This window comes from Triplophysa dalaica, chromosome 6 (assembly GCF_015846415.1).
Source record: "Triplophysa dalaica isolate WHDGS20190420 chromosome 6, ASM1584641v1, whole genome shotgun sequence".
Classification (NCBI taxonomy): domain Eukaryota; kingdom Metazoa; phylum Chordata; class Actinopteri; order Cypriniformes; family Nemacheilidae; genus Triplophysa; species Triplophysa dalaica.
This window is the reverse complement of record NC_079547.1, coordinates 19,025,808-19,046,486: the sequence shown is the minus strand read 5'-3', so window position 1 is coordinate 19,046,486 and position 20,679 is coordinate 19,025,808. Positions and strand designations below refer to the sequence as shown.

The following is a 20,679-nucleotide window of genomic DNA, read 5'->3' as shown; positions in this document are numbered from 1 at the left end:
TGTTAAAATTTCCAGCCCATTACGTTCCAGATCTGATGAATGTGCATTGCATCTATTAAAAACATCAGAGCCAGGGAAAGTGTTGGAGTGGACTGAAATAAGTTTGCTCTATTTTTTACTTTAATTATTGGCATCACTTGCTTCTCCTTTGATTTGTACATCTTAGGGCATAAAAAGATAATGCATACATATTATCATACTTAACAATAACCGTGCAGAATAATAAATGTAAGAGTTTTGAAATGTCAAATCTGAACACAGGAACAGGTTGGAGACGCCACCTACTGGACAATTTATACATTTATAGTCCACTTATGTTATAAATGCAAATGTTATAATTTAAATATTAGATATAAATGTATTGAAGGACATCTGTAACAAAACAAAGCATTGGCCCAATCTTAAACTCATTATTCACCAACAGCTGCACTTTTACTGTTTAATGCTTCATGATGTTTTTACATATAACATAAAAACTGAAACAGTGTTTCATATATTCATCTATATATTGAAAAGTAATAATTAATATTAATAATTTTAATAGAATAACAGCACAAGGGACAACGACAACTGCAATAAAAGTGGATCAAAAAAGTTACATTAAGTACATAACTTTAAAGAGTCAGGTAACAGAAACAAAATCAGGCAAAAATTCCATTCTACTGTACGTCCAAAAACACTTACAGTAAGTGCTATTTGTTTTAAGCTTTATAAAATACATTAAAAAGCAGGGAGCAGTTTTATTTCCTTCAAGGAAAAGTACTATAAAATAAGTTACAGTACAGTGAATTTGTCTAAACTGACTTTGTTCCCATCTTCCAGCCTTAAGCGAAGACATCGAATTTCAGAAGTACATCGAACAGGGGTAAAAAGATGCTTTGTTCTTTTATAAAACTGTTATTCCCCCCCCCATTAAACAAGCAGGAGGCCAAGATGTCAATAATTACATAAAATATAGGTGTACGTGTTCATTATTATTATAACACACACACTCGCAGTCACGCTCTCACACACGGTTGTTCTGTACAGCTTTCTGTTGTTCAAATGTTGCATATCGAATAACTTTCATCTTTGTCCTGAAATAACTACATTTCTGTTCAAATTTCTTCATGGGCGTGAATACAAAAAACAAAGACAGATTCTTCATATTTGATAGTGTGGGCTAGAGGGCGCTCACACGTCGTCAGCTGGCAGGGGAGGGATGTTGAATCTTGGTCGAGTAAAGAAAGCCATCTTCTCTCTGTATCAGGAAAGAATGAGAAATTATACATACAGCTGTGGGAAAAATTAAGAAGACCACTCCAGTTTTGCCTTCAATCAGCATTTTTGTGAATGAAAACTTTTGTGTTGTTTAAACATGAATATGGACTTTGCAGTATTCAAGATCTGCAAACATGTCATCTTCCATCTTATTTTGACCAGTTTATCCCATTTCAATTTTCGGCAAATAAAAATAAAATAAATAAAAAATATTTTTTGTTTTGCAATAATTAAAATTGCAATTTGGAAGAAATGTTTTCACTAGTTTACAGATGATATTTTTTATTTTACTTAAATATGTACCTACAAAGAGTAAATAACTAAAATGAGAAATTTCCTTAGTGGTTCATTTTTTGTGGCTGTATATTAAACAAATGCATTTATTTATATTATATTATAGTTTATTATGCATTATAAAAAATGTTTTAAAGAGCAATCGTACATAATCAATCATATAGTTTCAGATATCTAAATTATTGTAAATATTGTAGTTATATTGTCAAATCTAGAAGTAAATGGAAAGCAGTAGGTGTACATTTTGTAGTGTTGTAGGACAAAGTTAAGTTTTGGCTTATTTAAGGTTTCAAATTAATTTTGATTAAACTTTTGGCCTAACACTCGACATGGTGGACTCACTTGAAAGTCTGCACAGGAAGGGGCTCTTTGTGGCTCTGGCCCCTCATTTGTAAAACCTCTTTAGAGGCTTTCCGCAACCTCCTCTCAGCGGCTTCCTCCTGCCTTTGCTCCTGTCTGCTCTGCTTAGACTGAGAAAAACATGCCAAAACACAGAGAAATAAAGAAAAACGAGAGATTATGAATTATAAATTTGTCTCCAACATTTATAGGTATGTCATCATATAGAATTCTTAATCTTTTATAGAATTTGAGTCAAGCGACATAAAAAGCCTAACACTATTGCTACAATATATATAGTGTAATATAGAACAGTCCAGTACCTGTCTCTGAGCTTCACGGAGCAGGTTTCGGAACCGCTCGTCCCGCAGGGCCCAATGAGGGAGATCTGCGGGACCGCGGGGACCCTGCATGGGCTCCTCCAGCCGCAGTTTGAGCTCCCGCAGCGCCGCCAGCTCCTCGCTCAGCTGCCTCTGTCGAGTACGGCAGGCCTGGAGGTCCAGCTCCAGGTCCAGAGAAGTACGTGTGGGCTGCTCAGCCAGAGAGGAGCGATGAGACTGCTGCATTTACAAACACATGTTAGCACAACCCCATGATCCAAAACGTTCCTGAGGAAAATGTGCGATGCATGTCATTTTAACCTGTTTATATCGCAGAGTTCTTCGTTCAAGAGTGTTTCTGATAAAGGGGGATTTCTTTGGTAGAGTGGAGCTGTCGCTGTCACTACGGTACAACTGAGAAACAGAAAAAATAAGTAAATAGCTTTTCGGGGAAAAAATGAGATATTAATTGATTTTTGGCAAAACAACTTCTCGAACATCATCATACAACAAAACCCTCAAGTGTCTGTGTGAAGCTTGTGTTTTGACTTACCCTACAGACATACTGACTACGTGCTCCAGGTGAGAATGTCTGCGATCTCACTATTGTACTGCTGCGCATGAATGGTGAGCTGTGACCCCAGCGTCCTGCCCTCTCCTTCGGCCGCATTCTCATCGGCTCTGGAAAGACACCTTCTGTGTTGGTTGCCTTGTCCATCTGAAATATACACAAATCATATCCTTAGCCTTTCCTAAGGTTGTTTCAATGTAAGAATTAAATTCAGTGTCCAAAATGTACTTTCAAAATACCTTCACAATTGAATTTCTCTCCGTGGGCTGTAAACAGCGCCTCCCAGAGGTCGTGCAGATACCTTCAGCACACAGACTCTCAGGACAGGGAATGACAAATGCTGTACTGTAACTGCAGCCACTGTCCACCGACTCGGCCTGCCAACTCCTACACAACACACAGCAGATGGACCGGAGAGAACATATATTAGATCATCATTTTAGACAGTCTGAAAATGTTATTGATAAAGGCAGGGAGTGTAGACCTCTCAGAAATGGCCTGCTCCTCCTTCCTCTCCAACTCCTCCAGCCCATCTTTACTCCTTTGTAACTCTTTCTTCATTTCCTCCAAATGAGTCACCGCTGACAGCTACACGAAAATGGGCAGCAGAGAAAAGACGACATTATTTTCCCCCAAAAATAAGGAAAACGTTAGTGAAAATGATGTGGTGGGTTGTTAAAATAATTACAGTTATGTATTCAACAAGGATGGTTTTTCAAAATATGAAATGGTAACCCTTTCTAAACCTAAATTATTAGCCTCCTGCAATTGAAAGAAAAGGTCTTGTATGTTAGATACATGTAATGACATGCATGACGTAATTTTGTTTTTTTCATATATGGACAAGTTTACAGTCAAACTAATACACCTAAAATGTCTCAAAAAAAAAAAAAAAAAAAAAAAAAAAATCACACAAAGCTTTTAGATGACTTTAAAACAATGTGAAAATTTTAGAGTTACTTTTATGGCGCTTTAACTGAATACATATGCGTGAATATTTTTTAAATGTATAATTTTATAAAGATACAAATTTGGAACTACGAGACCAAGAATAAGTAAAAAATGAAAATAAGTCTTTATTAAACAGCTTTTTTTATCTTAAGTATTAAAAAAATTGAAAGCACATGGAGTCGACAAGGGTAGTGAATGCGATTATACTTAATAAGAAGGATGCTTGGAGGGATTTTTGGCCCTCCTTATGTGAAGATGTGTTTTTTTCTCACCTCAGCTGGTCCTTGTCCTTCCTGCTCCTCTTCATCCATTCTACGACTGGGCTGACTGAGACCTCTGTTCTCAGGCCTGTAGTTTTCTATACTATGGATCTGCAGCTTGTGCCATTGGAAGATCATTTCAGTGCTGCCTGCGCAGTCCGTCAGCGAGACCTGAGCAGAACCCTGAGGTACAAACAGGCATTGATCGGATTAACACATCATTCTTACAGGAATTTAGGCATTTAAAATAATTTTTAATGTTTTAAAAGACAGTAGGGCTTATAAAATGAACAAAAATGTTAATGCTTTGTACAATATATGATATGATTTAAATTTTGAAAATGACATAACTAACATATACAGCTACAGAATAAATTTAGAGACTATTCCAAGGACCATTTTCAGTTCTTCTGAATTTACTATTAAAAGGTATGCATTTAAAGTTATATATTTTTATATACTCTATGTAACATTTATTTTAACAAAACTTCAAACAAAAATATTGTTTCTATTTGCATTTATTTTTAGAAAATGAAAACTGGAGAAACAGGTAAAAATTTCTGAAAAGATGCCCTTTTTGACCTATTTGACCTCAAATTGTGCAAAGAAAACATATTCCCTTTTAAACAATACAACAGTAATATTTGTACATGTATTTAGAAAAAGCAAAAACATATTTTTTATGAGTTTTGTCATGCTGTCAGTCCTTCACAACAGATGTTAGACTGGAATAGATACAATACATGTAGAAACGCTGATGAAATGAACATTTGGAATTTCTTACCAGCAGCTCCTCCTGAGTAAGTGGCCCGACAGCACAGAGGTTTAGCTGTAAGGCATGGGCCACAGGGCCTCCAGCACTCAGAGGGATCCGAAAACCTTCATTAAAGCTAAGAAGAGATTGAGGCTCCTGGGCCTTACAGCAGTAGTATGTGCATGGCCGACTGGGGTCCACCGGAAGAACATGAATCTTTACAAATCTGAAAAAGGAAACAATTTAGTTATACAGGTCATATTTTTGCAGTGCATATAACTATTACAGAGGGGTGAGAGTATATGATAGGACAACTTACACTTTGCATCCACCTTTAGCAATGGCCTTACTTAAATTTCTCATCTGAAGGACATGCAGCAGCAAAAACATGCCACTGGAATCGTATCTAGAAAAGAGCAGGTGAAAAATAAAAGTGAATGGTGTGTAATGTGAATGGTGGGTAAATGTGTATGTGATGCTTACAGAAGGCCGAGCTGAATCTGAACCGGCTCTGAGGGTGTGACATCTTGAGCAAAAGTAACTTCATCAACTTCTTCTGTCCTGCTGGAAGCAAGAATAATTATATTAAAGCCACACTAAACAATTTCTGCTTTTTTTATTCATCATCCTAAATAACTGTTCCAATGTTGGTTTTCATCCTTAAAGGGATAGTTCACCCAAAAATAAAAATTCTTCACTTATTCACCCACGTTAATCCAAACCTGCATGACTTTTATTCTTCTACAGAAAACAAAAGAAGATATTTTGAAGAATGTTGGCAAACAAACAACACTGGACCCCATTGACTCCCATTGTAAGGACACAAAACATTTCTCAAAATATCTTGTTTTGTGTTACACAGACGAAGGAGATACATACAGGTTTTGATTGACTTGAGATGTTTTGTTTTTGGGTGAACTATCCCTTTAAAACTTTAAAAGAGAATCTTCTCCAACCTTCTGCTCCAGGCTTCAAAAACCCCGCTATCTGTCGCCAAAACGTCTTCGTTCACTCCTGCAGACACACGTCTTGCTCTTCTGCTGGTCCTGCTCGCACTTTTACAGCGCAGAGTCACTCCTATACAGAATCACAAATACAGTATGTACAATCACAAAAAAACGTGATACGTTTACAGTCAAAATTCTCATTCTGTATGAGTCTACCCGTGGAGCTATGTGTTCCCTGGAGACCTCCATCACGATGGCTCTTCTCCTCCAGGTGGTGTGCAGCGCCTGAGCCTCCCACTTCTACTTCCCCAGGAAGAGAAGTCTGCTGATGGGTTTGGGTCTGACCCCGCAGGCCTTCCAGAAGCCCCCTGGTGGCCACTTCCATGTACTCCTCGGTCATCTGGGCTAGAGGACAGTCCTGTGGGGCCGAATGGTACGGGGTGTCCATGGGGGAGCTGGGAGGGGAGAGGGAGGAGAGTGAGGAACGAGAGGAGAGGGAGGTGAGAGACTGCGGTGTGTCGTGGGAGCGTTTGGGGCCGAAGGCCGAGCCGTCCCGGCTGTGGGTCTCTAAGGGGAGAAGGTAGCGGAAAGACGGGTCTGGAACTTCAGAGCCGCCCTCTGGACGCTCATACTGGGGCAGGCCATAGATGTCTGTGAAGCTGATGGAACTGAGAGATCCACGACTGGAGGCTAAAGAGCCACGACTGGAGGCCAAAGAGCCACGGCTGCTGCTGGATGACACCGTCAGGTTACTGGCTGAGAGACTATACAAAGAAAAATAAAGAAAAATATGGTTTGATGTTGATTTATTAAAGGGTTGATTACCCAAAAATGAAGGTTGTTTTATCATTTACTGACCCTGTCATGTCATTTCAAACCTGTTTGACTTTTTTCGTTCTGCAGAACACAAAAGAAGATATTTTGAAGAATGTCGGTAACCAAACAATGTTGGCCACATTGACTTCTATTGATAGACACAGAACTCCCAAAACATTTCTCAAAATATCTTCTTTTTGTGTTTCACTGATGAATGTAGTCAAAAGTTCATGAGGGTTTAAACTCTTTGTGTGTGTGTTTGGGATTTACCTCTTTAGCTGTGAATGTAGATACGTGGTGACACGAGTAGCCTCCTCGAGATGTCTCATTAGTACATTCCTCTTCTCCTGCAGTAATATCCTACAAAGCACATTCACACATAATGTAAAAATCTGCCATATTCAAAAGGGGCTCAATCGTGTACATCAAAAAAATCTCATAATGAGCTCATAATATGATATCCAGAAAAGACATAAATATGTATAGCATAACAGAAAACATGCAGGTGGGATATGGAAGCAGATAAATACTTACGCAATCTGAAATTACCCTTATGTGTCTCACCTGATCCGGCACAAACATATCTGCTGTTTTCAGTAGTGATATAAGGGTACCCGTATGTACATTCATGGACATATAGAAAACATTTACTCAACTATCTCGCTTGCCAGATTTCCAGATATCGAGCACATAATTCTACCCCCATGTTGTGGATAGAGGTACTTCATGTTTACAAAACTTTTTCTCCTTTGTTCAAGATTTTGCCATTTTCATTTTTTCATGATGGATCTTTTGGCTTTCCATACAGTATATCCAAAGTCCTAAAATATTTTTTTCTTCTAAGGCACAAATAGATTTGGTGCATTCATTTTTTATAATTGACCGAAGTTATCATTGTTTGGATGTCATGTGTGATTTCTGAACTACACGTTGTTGTAGATTGTATTATTATGTATATTATTGTAGATATAATATTCCAACAGGCTGGGTGTGCTGTGTAGTGAAAATGACAGAATCGTACAGAACTTTGTAAATTAAAGGAAATGGAATAACTCAAAATCTAATCTCACTGGTTATTGTATGTCTTGTGATGAAACAACATATGACAACTAGTCACAAGACACCGGCCACTGAGATATGTTATATGTTTGTAATAAATGTGTTGTCGTATTTTAAATTACTTGCATATAACTGCTGCACTTTCGAAACATTGTATCACCATAATTTGTGATTTTTTTTTCTTGCTGCCATAAATCCTTATTATAAGTCATTATTTATGTTTGTAACTGGATTTTGTAAATACCTAACCAATAAAGAGTATTAAAAAGTGCTCAACTTTGCCAACACAGTATTTAGTCTTTCAAAAATGCAGTTCCTTTTCCTGAAAAACATTGAATTTGGACATCCAAGGTTTCAGGATGACAGCGACGTCATGCTTGTTGTAATATTATAGTTTCGAATACAATATTTATTAACGCACTGGACCTGTTTGTATTACCATATTATATGCATATGAAGTCACACATATCTTTATAAAATAAAAGTCTTGTCCATCTTGTATGATGCATGAGTGTGGTTAACTATATCTAATTTCCTCGAATTTTCGTGTTTAGGTTAACTATTCCTTGAAACAATTTTCCTTTAAAACAACAAATTCAATATGTCTCATTAAAAATGTATAAAATGACTCTGGTTATACCTCTGATTGGCTCCCTGACTCTGGACAATCTGGGCTTTGTGCACCTCCTCCTCAAGCTTTTGTTTCTCCTCCTGTAGCTGAAACAGAGTCTCTGGTGAGTGTTGCTGCTGGCTGAGCAAAGTGATCTCCTGCAGTAGAGCTTCTTTCTCTCGCAGCAGCAGCAGACAGTCCCAATCCCTGTCAGCTTCTGCACGTCCAGACCAGGTCTCACTGTCCAGCTGAGCCAACTGATGCTGAATACTGGACATCCTAGAGAGAGAGACACAGCGTAGAGGAAGCATATCACACAGAGCAACAACTCTATAATTTCATAATGAGGCTGATATACAATTCTACATGTCACAAGAATAAAACAGCAAAATAAAAGAAATGTTGCAAAATATGTTTTTAGAAGTGATAGTAATGCAAATGCATGTTAATGTATGGTAAGAAATATTTCTCTTTCTGTCAACAAAAATGGTGAAATGTTACATTTTGACTCCGGATACACAAGAGGTTCCAAAACTTTAAAGGTGGGGTGCCACTGTGTTTCATTCATTCTGACTTCTTTACAACGTTAAACGTGATGGCTTATCATGCTTAATATGGTCAACTTGTCAAATAACGAGTTGGACGTATCACATAGTATTTCGGTGCTCGATCAGCATTCGTATAGGTTTCGGAAATCAACATTTCTTACTCCCTTATTGGACAATACTCCAGGAAAAGCACACCCACACGTCAACCCGGAAGAGCGAGAAGAAAGAGCATGCCCACGAATCAACCAGGGAGAGCGGGAGAGGAAGCATGCAAATACACAAACCAGCTGGAGCAAGAGAGAGAAAGAGCACTGCGTTCGTGAAGTTCAGCTGTGTTTTTTTTTTCATCACTGCATTTCGGTGATGAATGTTATATAAACGGTGGATATAATGCTGGATTTGGAGATCAAATGATAGCTAAAGCTTAAAGATGTAATAAAAATAGTTGATCCATACTGGTGAAAGTAAGAGACTACATTTGAATGTTTATATATTCCAATGAAATCAAAGAAAGCCAAAAAAAATACCTGAATCTGAGTGTATGAGGGCTTAATTTCTAAATAAAGAAATAATTAGAATAACACCCTAATGTAATAAGAGTGTAATTGCATTTAATGCGGGATGCAAAGGAATGACAGCTTAATGTTTTCATGTGAAATAACTGTGTTTATGCGTTTTAGAGTTAAGCCGTTGTGAGTCAGTCAGAGAGAGCATGCAAGTTTCCACAGCTTTCTCACTCACTCGCTTCACCTCTTTTCCTTTCTTACGCTCTCTCTCTGATGTCCTAACTGGCATAGCTGTGGTTAGCTCTGTTGCCATGGAAACATGCATCTTGTAAAGTGGCCTGGATCGGGCCAACAGCTAATAGACCCATACCTCCTAAAATATAGAGGAGTTCCCAACTGCAATGTAGGCCACATCAATCCACCCGTGCACTTTAATACAAGACAAGCTATTATTATCTAAAGTAATAGCAGCAATAGTGAGTTTCCCCTGATGAGGCGAATCATCAGCAAACCTTCATGAAGTTCAGAAAGACTGAAGTAATAAGTTAACCAAGTCAACCTGAAGTCAAAATATATTATTGAGCCCATTGACTTCCATTGTATGACACAAAACCATTCAGACATTTCTCAAAATATCTTCTTTTGTGTTCCACAGAAGAAAGAGTCGTATACAGATTTTTAATGTCATAAGGGTAGATAAAAGATTACAAAAGAAAAAGACCAAGAAAAAACTCATAATTCCACAGCAACTGTACTACAATGCTCGGCAACAGCATTAAATCACCCTGACAACCACTCAGACCACCTTAGCAACAACATTGCTTCACCCTGACAACTACTCCGGAACACTTCAGCAACAGCACCACATTGCCATGACAACCATTCTGAACATTTACACACTACAGTGTTTTACAGCAGCAATGACACTTACACATTTATACAGAAAATCTAAAAAATAAAGTCGTAATTTTACACTAATGTATCAAGTTTGTTGGATTGTAATAAATATAAACAAATATCTAATATAATCTGTTTATAAATCCACTTACTTCTTCTTTGCCTCCTCATACTGCCAACTAAGTTTGACTCTGTCTGCTAGTAATGAGGACTCTGGGGTGCCAAACTGTAAGAGAGAAGTCACAATAGAAAAATATTGTTTGTATATAAAAATCCATAATAATAATAATGATTAGACTTTTTCAATGTCAAACTTTTATCTCATGAACAGTCGCCAACAAACCTCTCCCATCAGATCCGTTTGACAGCCAGTATCAGTGTACTGTTGAACACTACAGGAGTTACCCAGCGTTTCTGCATTGTTGGCCACCTCATTAATGGAGTCGCAAAAGTTCAATGTCAGCTTGGCCAGGCTCTATATTCAATGAAAAACAAAATGACAAATAATACAGTATTATTCATCAAACAGGTTCTTTCTTGGACCACAAGATGGCAGCACCTCACTTAATAAAAGCTTGAAGGAGGTTTTAAAGGGATAGTTCACCCAAAAATTCTTGGGTGTCAAACCAAACCTGTGTGACTTTCTTCAGTACACATTACACAAAAGAAGATTTTGTGAGCAATGTTGTAACCAAACAACATTGGATCCTATTGACTTATATTGTCTGGACACAAAACTACTGTGGCATTTCTCAAAATCCTGCATCTTCTTTTGTGTTTCACAGGAGACTGTGAATGATCTGGAATGACATTTTTGAGTGTTTTGAGTAAATTGTTCCTTTAACAACAACTCTTTCATGACAGGATCTATGAAGGCGATGGACTGGGTGTAGCCGACCTGGATGAGGTCCTGCCTCTCCTTCTCGCCGGTGCTGATGACCTTTTTAATGCTGCGCAGCTCGCTGAAGATGGCCTGTGCTTCATCTAACTTATAGTTAGTTTGACTGCTGGACATCTTCCGGTCAATTCTGTAAAAAGTGTGTGAGAAAAAGAACAATGACTGATAAATTGCTTTTGTTGGGAAACATTAATTTCTCTCTTATACTTATAATAATGGAGAAAACGGAAATATTGTTTGTGGAAAATGTGTCACAGATTAATGCAGGCTAAAAAAGCAAGATTTGATTAAACAAAGACATTGTGTTCCTTTCACCATGGCCATGCACTGACTGCATCTTGATGTTTATGTTCACAAACAACTAAATATAGTTTGAAGAATCCTTCCCACCCATCTCACTCAACTAATTATAAAGAATTAATCTAGCAATGACATCAGGGCTTATTTTTGCCAAACAGCGTGCTACCAGAGCCAGGAAAAGCAGCTATGAACCACCATCAAATTCATCCAATATCATGTTAGTTCCCATTCAACACCAAGAATGTGATTGGCTGTCAATGCTTTATCACTTATCAACGGTAAAAACTTGCTCTGAAAATTATCCCAAAGATATTGTTCCTCTTTAACATCATCTATGTGATGTAAATGAAATTTTAAATGAAAACATTAATGAAAATGTACTGTATTAAATTTAGAACGTTTTGAAGGAAACCGTGGGAGATGAGTGCAATAGATGTGAAGGTAGATTTATTAAATATTGTCCTGTCTTACAAACTGGTTAACCATTTAGCTATGTTGAAATAATATTATTTTAACTTAAACCAGCTTCTGGTCTCAAAGGCATAATAATTAGGCGAGTGAAACTGGAGATCTCCACGCTAAAACCCTCCAGTCTGGGAATGTCTGTGGCCAAAGCACTGTGGGATATCTATCCTCAGAGTGTGCCTGACAGGATACCATTCTAGAAACAAGAGCATATTTGTTTTCAAAATAAGATAACTCTGTTTAAAAAAAATTTAAATCATGTTTTTTATGTTATCATATATCTATTGTGTTTTATTGTCTTAGTTAGAAGTATTTGTTTTGTTATTATGGCTGGAATAAAAACAAACCAACTGCAGTTTGATTTACAATATTGGAATGCACAGTAAAAAAAATGTTTGATTTTTTTTTTTAAATAAAAGTTATCTCATTTTAAAAAATAAACTCTTCATTTAGACATTTTGCAAAAAATGGCTTCAATGGCAAATCGAAACCATCAGTATGCACAGGAAGTCAATTTGTCCAATAATTGATTTCTCCATATAATATTGGCATTTAGATAGATGAAAATGGTCACACAAATTTAAAGCATAATCTTATGTTTGTACATCAGCTGGTTTGTGGTAAAGTGACTGAGCTCTTGCCATAGCCTCCACTTCCTCCAGGCCACCGTCCTACAACAGCAGGTACTGTCAGCTTGCTTGCCTGCCCTGCCTCTTCCTCTCCACCTCTCAACACAAGTAGACCTTTGTTTTCCTCCTCCAAACCTCCAGCCCCAACCTTTCACAACCCAGCCTGACCAGGACCCGAGCCTTAGGCTACAAGCATCTAACCCACCCCTCCCACCCAACACCTTAATACACGACTGACTGCTGAGACAGAACAGACATGGTTGCCAGTTTTTATAAGACAGAGGGGGAAGACAGGATGAGCGGGAGGACATTATATAAAAAGAAACAGTTTTGACTAGACTAAAAATTTAGCTTTTTACTAGATTAAAAATTCCACAGTAGCGTGTTGTTTTTACAGTTCTTATTGTTAAATATAACTGTTAAAAATCAGGTAAATTAAAGTGATAGTTCACCCAAAAAGGAAAATTCTGTCATCATCATTCACCCTCTTCTCTTTTTAAACATGCTTTCTTCTTCAGAACACAAAAGAAGATATTTTGAAGAATGTCGGTGACCAAACAACGGTGGCATCCATTGACTTGTGTTGTTTGTTTACCAACTTTCTCCAAACTATCTTCTTTTGTGTTCTGCAGAGTAAACAACATCAAACAGGTTTGAAATGACAAGAGATGCTGACAGAATTTGCATTTTTGGATGAACTATCCCATTAACCCAGCCAAGAACAGTTTGATTTTTAAATTGAATCTTTGGCTCCTATTGGAACAAACCTAAATAGTTTTTGCGTAAGAATGGTGACTTAATAGCTAAATCATTTACGATATTTACATACAACAATAATGCACAGTATATCTGAAGTCACAGGACAACTGAACCCTATCCTGTGAATTATGAATTGGCCAACTAGACATTAATACAAAATGTTTTACAACAGTATTTAAAATAATTTAGTTTTTGTGAATAGTTAATGAAGTTGCGGCTGTGTGTGAAACTTTGAAATTCTGCGTAGATTCTTCAAAGAAAGCACTGAGTAAAGAGTTAACCTTGCTATTCTGGGAGCAACGCAGTTGTGTTCTATCTTAAAGATAAGGGCCCTGACTGGGATGCAGGAAGCATGGAGGAATTTGCTGCCAGATATCTCTTGTGTTTTTCAAACTGCTTTCAAGCCCTTTTTGCCCCCTCCTCGTCTCTTCCGCCCCCCCTTCTCTCTCACTCTCTCTCTCTCTCTCTCTTTCGGCCTATTGAGCTCTTCCTGCCTTGGCAACCCACAGTCAACTGGTGCATCCTCTTCCTGAGGTGGAGTCTCCTTTTTCAGACACACAAAGATGGGAGTTCATGTAAAATCCCTGCACACATTCCCAAATCTTTCTAAAAAAATGAAAGGTTAAACTACAGAAATCCATCAACCAGCCAGAGCACCTGTTCAATGAAATCCCAAATGAAAATGTGCAACACAAAAACTTCAAACATGACCCGAGATAGTTTTGTGCTGCTTTTGTATCGTTGAGGCCACTAGAGTTATGAAATACTAGCTTGGATTGTTAAAACTGCTCTTTTCCGTTTATGAAAGTGAATAGTCGTAGCTGTCAAGCAGTATTTCCAAGGCATGATTTCAAAGAGTACCAACTTCAATTTCAGTCTGTGCTTCCCACAAACATATCATATGGCTTCTGAAGACTTGGAATAAAACTCAGAACAACTCAATACATGAGTCATATGGACTTCTTTTGAAACTTTGGTCCCCATCAATCCCATCATTGTTTGAGAGACAGCATCTTCTACATTCTGCCAAACCAAGATGTTCCAATGAAGCACTTATAGGAGGTGACATAAGGGCAGGTATGTGATGACAGAATTTTCGGTTTGAAAACTTTTCAAGAGATTTTACATGTGAGGAAGGGATGAGTTTAACTCACTCCTGTAGCGTCTCCACTCCCATTTCCTTGTACTGTAGCTCCTGCCTCATCTGAGCCAGCTCCTGTTTGAGTCTGGAGAGCTGTGGACACAACAGTCAATACAAATCAAAACACACAGTGGGATTCCCTCAGAGCCACCACTGTAAAATAGTTGAGTCATCAGTAGAGAGACAAGTCTTATATTTCCCGACCCGCCCAACACACATACAGGAACCTTGAACACACACACAAAGCCCTCCCAAAACCACAACCGAGGAATGTAGGGTCATTTAATATACAGTTAAACCACCCAGATACGAACACCCATACTGTAGTTATCTGCACATAGAAATAAAAACATTAACAGTAGATATAAGGCCATAGTAGACAAAGTATGACAATATAATATCCTTATTATTCTCATTTCTTTTTTTTTATTTAAGATTTGTCACATTCAGACTTATATTAATATAGAGCTAGTAGTGAAATGTTAATCTGGTAATGTCTTTAGACTGTGCAAAGGATTTTTATATTTCAACATATTATATACATTTTAAAGGTCTGGAGTGCGATTCATAGTGGCCACTAGCGGCGAGTTTGAGAACGGCAACCATTCTCTCAGTCCAAAGACGACGGTGGTCACCACAGTACAAAAAGATGTCTTCGGCTGATATGATTTGTCTTTTCATGTTTACGAATGGAAGAGATCATGCGGGCATTAGAAAGACTGTAGAGAGCGATGTGTTTTTCATTGCATAAAATAAACGGTTCTGTGGATTTTAAGCATAAAATGAAGGATAAAAGTCAGGCAGGAGCTTAATATTATAAAGACTTTCCAGAAGAGATGCGTTAGGACGCGCGGTACTAAGGCTGTTTGCGGAGGTAGTCATACTGTAGATATCTATGGAGATACTTTAAAGTAGAGACGTTGAAGAGATGCAAGCATAAAATGATTAGCTTTATCATAGCTTAGACCACACGAATAATAATGCAAATAAATAAAATAAGTGATACGACACAAGTATATACAAATAGTACAGTGTTCCAAATAGGAACACTGGTTCCATATAAACAATGGGAGACAATGAGAGAAGGATTGTCTAAAAATCACCCCCGAGGAGGTTGGTTTGCCTCTTTTTGATAGAACCATGATATGTTGTTGTAATATCAGCCATTTAACAGAGCAGTTTTGAGCATCATTGTTTATCTGGAACCAGTGTGCTACTTGTTTATAGTCGCGTCGTTTATTTTATTCATTTGCAATATTATTTGCGTGGTCAAAGCTTTGTTAAAGCTAAGCATTTCATGAGGTAGCTAACACGCTGTTTAAGGCGTTTGATCTAAGATAGTAGTTAAGAGTAAGTTAGTAGACATTTTACCCCCCTTTGTAAAGTCAGGGACAACCAGACTACGTACCACAGGGTAGAGGGAGAGGAAACACGCTTTGTAGAGTTGTTTGTCCGTTTAGGACTACTGTACAAAACATGGAGGGGAATTCAATGTATGTAGGCCCGCTCTGTATGTAGACGAAAATTGTTTATTCTAAGATAATAAAAACATAACTGTTCATTACGAAAGTTTTATACACCTATGATGATATCTTTTTGGATATTATATTGCATTTCTGTCAATAGATCAACAATAAAAATCCCATTCTGCTACTTTAAGAAAAAAACTCAGATTAAAATACTAATTTTATTTTTATTAAACCAAAATTAAAAAACTTAATTCAAGACTGAAGAATGGAATTAAGTATTGAGATTAAATTAAATATAAAACTCTAAAGAGAAAGTAAAAATGTAGTAAATTTAGTAAAAAAGTCTAAAAAATATATATTTTTTATGGATTTGATGTTACTCATAACAATTGAGCATCCCAAAATTATCAGTGTTTTGTTGCTCGGAAATCTTTTTTAACATTAATTTTACATTTAGTCATTTAGCAGACGCTTTTATCCAAATATATTCTATGAGAACTGATCACACAATGTCGAGACCGATTTGCTTTTGTGCCATTTACATTAGGTTCTGGTGCGGGGTTAAGGTAGAGACTTCAGTATTGCTTTTTACAAATATTGAACAATTATTCACCTTGTAAAATAGTTAAGAATTCTCATGAGATCAGGTTGGAATTGAAAAGCTGCGTTAAAACAATCTACAATATCTCTATTTTGTGGTTCGTTGGAAAAACAACAACATAAGGGTATAAAATATCAGAGGTGAGTCCAAACATTTTGTGGGTGAACTATTCCATTTCCTTTACATGTATTCATTTGTCAGACGCTTTTATCCAAAGTCACTTACAAGTAGGAGAGCATGTAAACATTTCGTTACCACACTAAACAGTGCCGTTTACAAGGCCATGCTACAAGGAGGATTAAAGCTGGAGTGAGCGAAGGAGAGAATGAACTCCTTTTTTAAATATATTCCTTTTTATCCATTAATATGGGGAAGTCAAATGCAAATTGTATTTATACACAGTGCATGCCAAAGTTCCTGACACAATAACACTTCCTACAGCATAGCACAAATCAAGAAAGGTTCAGTGAACTCCATTACAGAAAAGTGAACCGCAGTGAACCTAAACTTAGCCCTCCGGTTCCTAAAGTTATCCCCTTATACACACAAATACACCCTTAACACAGCACATGAGGGGCCCTGTCTCCCCCCGGGCCTGACGTATGAAGCATTGTTCTCAGAGGATAATGACTTACCCGCTCACGCCTACAGGCGATTTCCGCTTTGATTTGGTCAGGGTCATATTTTGCATTTGAAGAGGAACCAGAATGAGCTATGAAAGACAAAAATGAGAGAGAAAATGATTACAGGAGTAGGGAAAACTGAGACAGGCACCATAAAATGAAATGTATCCTTGGTGACATCAAGTGTTCTATCAAGAATTTGACAGCATTAGAATATCAAACCGAGCGGCATATAATAATGACGGCAAATCTTTTTACAGTGCTAAAATCATTCTAAACCCGTTTTGCAAGCATCCAATTAATCTAAAGGTCATTTTTAGTCGTTGTATGATCAGTTTCCCTCAAGTTCATACAGGTAGCAGGTGTAATTTTTGTAAATTATGACATCATTTGTCCATCATGTTTTGTTTGTGGTGTACTGTATACAAAAATCGATGGTATTTGTATGTTCCATGTCCTTGTCCTCAAAGCCCCAAGTCATATGAATCCATGACATTTCTTTGTAAGAGTCATGTCTGAATGAATTCAGGCGTTTGACTAAAAGACAGGAAGTAAAAGTAAAACTGTTGCATGGCAGTAGGAAGGGAAGTAGAAGGTGAAAGGGAAAGGGAGGGGTGTGCCGGGAGAGGAAGGGAGGAGTGCATGGATGTATGGGTGAGGAAAGAAACAAATTCCAGCCAATGAGTGACACACAACCAAGCCTAGAGTAAGAATGACTTCATTGAAGTCTCACACAATATGACGAATGGACTGGTACAGCTGTGAATCTAGCTGAATCAGCAATGCGTGATCTTTTAAACTGCAATTATTAATTCCAAATCACTTTGTAATAACTAAATAATTTTCAAAGCACAAGCATATTACATTGAATAAAATGAGAAAATAATAAATGCAAGAATTTAATTAAATAGCGAAATGCACGAAAAAATCTTCTTAGGCTGACACCTCAAGACAACCTCTTTTTACAAATTCTAGAAATGAGTAATACTGAGGATGCTTAAATATAAAAGTTTGATTTGTTTAGGAATTTTCCTTAGTCTAGAAAAAAACAACGATTAAGAAAATGATATTTTGTTGGATGCAGTTTTGGAATATGAGAGCGTGTATGTATATCTCACAGCTGGTGATGGAGCGGTTGTCATCCTGAGTGAGCTGGTTGAAGATCTGCATCTCTTGTTGTACCAGCTCTAGTCTCTGTTGTTTGATCTGATACATCTCTTTCTTGGCATTGAGAGCCTCCTGTGCCACCACCAGATACTCCTTTAACATGCGCTCCTGCTCTTGGCGCCATTGTGTACGAGGGTTCTCTATCTGGGTCGTCTCTGAGGGAGAGAAACATCAAACCACAGTCACAATACCGTAAAACAAGCGTTCCAGAAAGACTTCATAATCTAAAGTTAAGAATTTTGATTTTTTTGGGGACATAGAAGATTATACCATGGTTTATGGACATGCACAATGGTAAATGCATGGTATCATTTGTCATAATGTGCTGCAGTATGACCATAATAATTCATTAAGAGGGAATATATCAAAGAACTATGAAATGACATAATATAAACATACTGATATAACTCATATTTGAACAATCGAAGTGAAATAACGGGAACTGACATTTTCCAGGGCACTTCAGTCAGGCCACACAGTATTTAGCATGTTTTAATTAAATGTGTAAAATATTCCAGCTGTGTAAAATATGTTGTTTAAAGACGGAACCAAAGAGCTGAACTTACTATTGATGTGGTCGATGTAGTAGACGCCCACCTGCTGATCATACACCACCTCCCAGCCCAGAGGAAGCTCATCCCCCACACAGTCGGCAAAGGTCAGGGGCTTGGTAATCCTACAGGAAGAGAAAGAATGCCAAAATGAACATAATCGTTAAAAACAATGAAAAACGATGCGCAGGAATATTTTGCACAACGGTTCTGAAGGCCGCCATCTGTAACTTTAGCCTTTCAATCGACATGTTTGTTAGAAAGAGATCAATGCATAAAACTGACTATGTGGGTTTAAGTCCTGACAGGTCAAACAGTAAATCTATCTTTTTTGATTACTTTTAACAACAAACTACAGATTCACACTTTAAAAGGCAAGTGTTTGAATATTTGCTAACCAGAATTTGTTTCTTATTATGTTATTATGAAAAATAAGTTGGCACACCAAAGCTCCAAAAATCTCAAACTTTCACAAAACGTAACGTGTTGCGCACGATTTGTTAAAGTCGATTAAAACCTTTGAGATTTTTTAAGCTTTGATATGCCGACTTTATATGTACATTTTCATTTGATTCGTTTGTGGTTGAGCACCCTTTTCAAGTTGATTGCGAGCTTTAGCTCTGTTTTTAATGTTATTATGGAAATGTAAAACATTGACAGAAATGTAATATGTTGACCAAAGACGGCAAACAAAGCCGCAATTCAGACATTTAAAGAATCTGAAAAATTCCTCCAGATTTTTAATGAATGTGTGTTCAAGTCAGTCAACAGCTACTGATCTATTCACCCGGGGTCAAAAATGTGTGTAATATAGGCACTGCAGGAAGAGACGGTCCATAAACACATTCCACATAGCAGAAAGCATGCCTGCCCAACAACCCACAAACACCAGCGGGACATGGGATACTCTGCACAAATCACTTTTTCACACATTTAATGCTGAAGCCCCTTCTTTAAATACCTCGAAGACTAGATCTGTATCCCTGGGAATTTGTGGCAAATACTGGCACTAATATGAAGTTTGTTTATTAAATAAAGCACTTAACGGGTGGTTCCCCGGACAGGGATTAGACTAGTCCTAGACTAAAATAAGTGTAAGAGCAGTCCTTACTGAAAACAGCTTGTGCTGACATATCTCCAAATACATCAGTGCCTTTGTGCGGTCTCAAAATGTTCATGCAAGGCATGTTTGTTAAAACTACTTACATTTTCTAATTAAACTAAAGTCTAGTCCTGGTTTAAACTAATCCCAGTCGGGAAATCGCTCCTTTATGTTCTATTTTAATGAGAGATGAAGTTGTATGAAGAAACTTCAAGCATGAACATCCAAACGCATGCAAAGGAGGAGGATACCACGTCCAAATCCCTCTGTCTTTGTGCCCTTGAGCTAAACACTTAACCTCTGTTTGCCCTGAGGTGAGCTGTATGACTGTCTGTGTGCTTTGACCCGTCTCTCTGACTGTGTCAGATAACAGCAGGGTTATGAAAAGAATTCCAGGGTTGCTGTAGAATCTGCGAACGGTTATTAAAATAAGACTTTAATTCCTCAATTCTTCAAACGGAAAAGTCTTATGATATTCTTTCGAATCGTTCTGACAACATTAGTTAAAGGAATAGTTCGTGCAAAAATTTTATTCTGTCATCATTTAATCCCCCTCACATCATTCCAAACCTGTATGACTTTTTTGAAGAATTTGGTAAACCAATGTCTATTGTACGGACACAAAAGACATTTCTCAAAATACCTTCTTTGGAGTTCCACAGAAGAAAGAGTCACATAGCATACAGGTTTTGAATGACACGGGGGTGAATAAACTACTTTTTTTTTCTGACTAAACTATCCCATTTAACAAAAACGCCCTAAAAACTCTATTCATAAACAACTACACAAATTATTCTCTTTATGTGCAACTTGAACACAACATCTGTATGGTATTCTATGGC

General features: G+C 37.5%; 1 protein-coding gene across 2 annotated transcripts in view; it reads right to left on the bottom strand.

Moving 5' to 3' along the window:
* Positions 1–98: 98 nt before the first annotated feature.
* Positions 99–20,679, bottom strand: part of wwc3 (WWC family member 3) — a 35,874-nt gene continuing 15,293 nt past the window's right edge. Inside the window, exons 2-23 of one of the 2 annotated variants that reach the window (XM_056751208.1) lie at positions 18,751–18,860; positions 18,136–18,339; positions 17,030–17,106; positions 14,338–14,417; positions 11,031–11,160; positions 10,476–10,607; positions 10,285–10,358; positions 8,212–8,460; positions 6,783–6,872; positions 5,913–6,460; positions 5,706–5,826; positions 5,233–5,313; positions 5,069–5,155; positions 4,780–4,975; positions 4,008–4,178; positions 3,269–3,372; positions 3,024–3,171; positions 2,767–2,931; positions 2,535–2,627; positions 2,217–2,453; positions 1,897–2,024; positions 99–1,240 (exon numbers count right to left, since the gene is read on the bottom strand). In XM_056751208.1, the coding sequence (XP_056607186.1) occupies positions 1,174–1,240; positions 1,897–2,024; positions 2,217–2,453; positions 2,535–2,627; positions 2,767–2,931; positions 3,024–3,171; positions 3,269–3,372; positions 4,008–4,178; positions 4,780–4,975; positions 5,069–5,155; positions 5,233–5,313; positions 5,706–5,826; positions 5,913–6,460; positions 6,783–6,872; positions 8,212–8,460; positions 10,285–10,358; positions 10,476–10,607; positions 11,031–11,160; positions 14,338–14,417; positions 17,030–17,106; positions 18,136–18,339; positions 18,751–18,860 (3,292 nt within the window). In that variant the 3' untranslated portion in view covers positions 99–1,173. The remainder of the gene's footprint in view (positions 1,241–1,896; positions 2,025–2,216; positions 2,454–2,534; positions 2,628–2,766; positions 2,932–3,023; positions 3,172–3,268; positions 3,373–4,007; positions 4,179–4,779; positions 4,976–5,068; positions 5,156–5,232; positions 5,314–5,705; positions 5,827–5,912; positions 6,461–6,782; positions 6,873–8,211; positions 8,461–10,284; positions 10,359–10,475; positions 10,608–11,030; positions 11,161–14,337; positions 14,418–17,029; positions 17,107–18,135; positions 18,340–18,750; positions 18,861–20,679) is intronic. The other variant, XM_056751209.1, reaches the window with a different exon arrangement.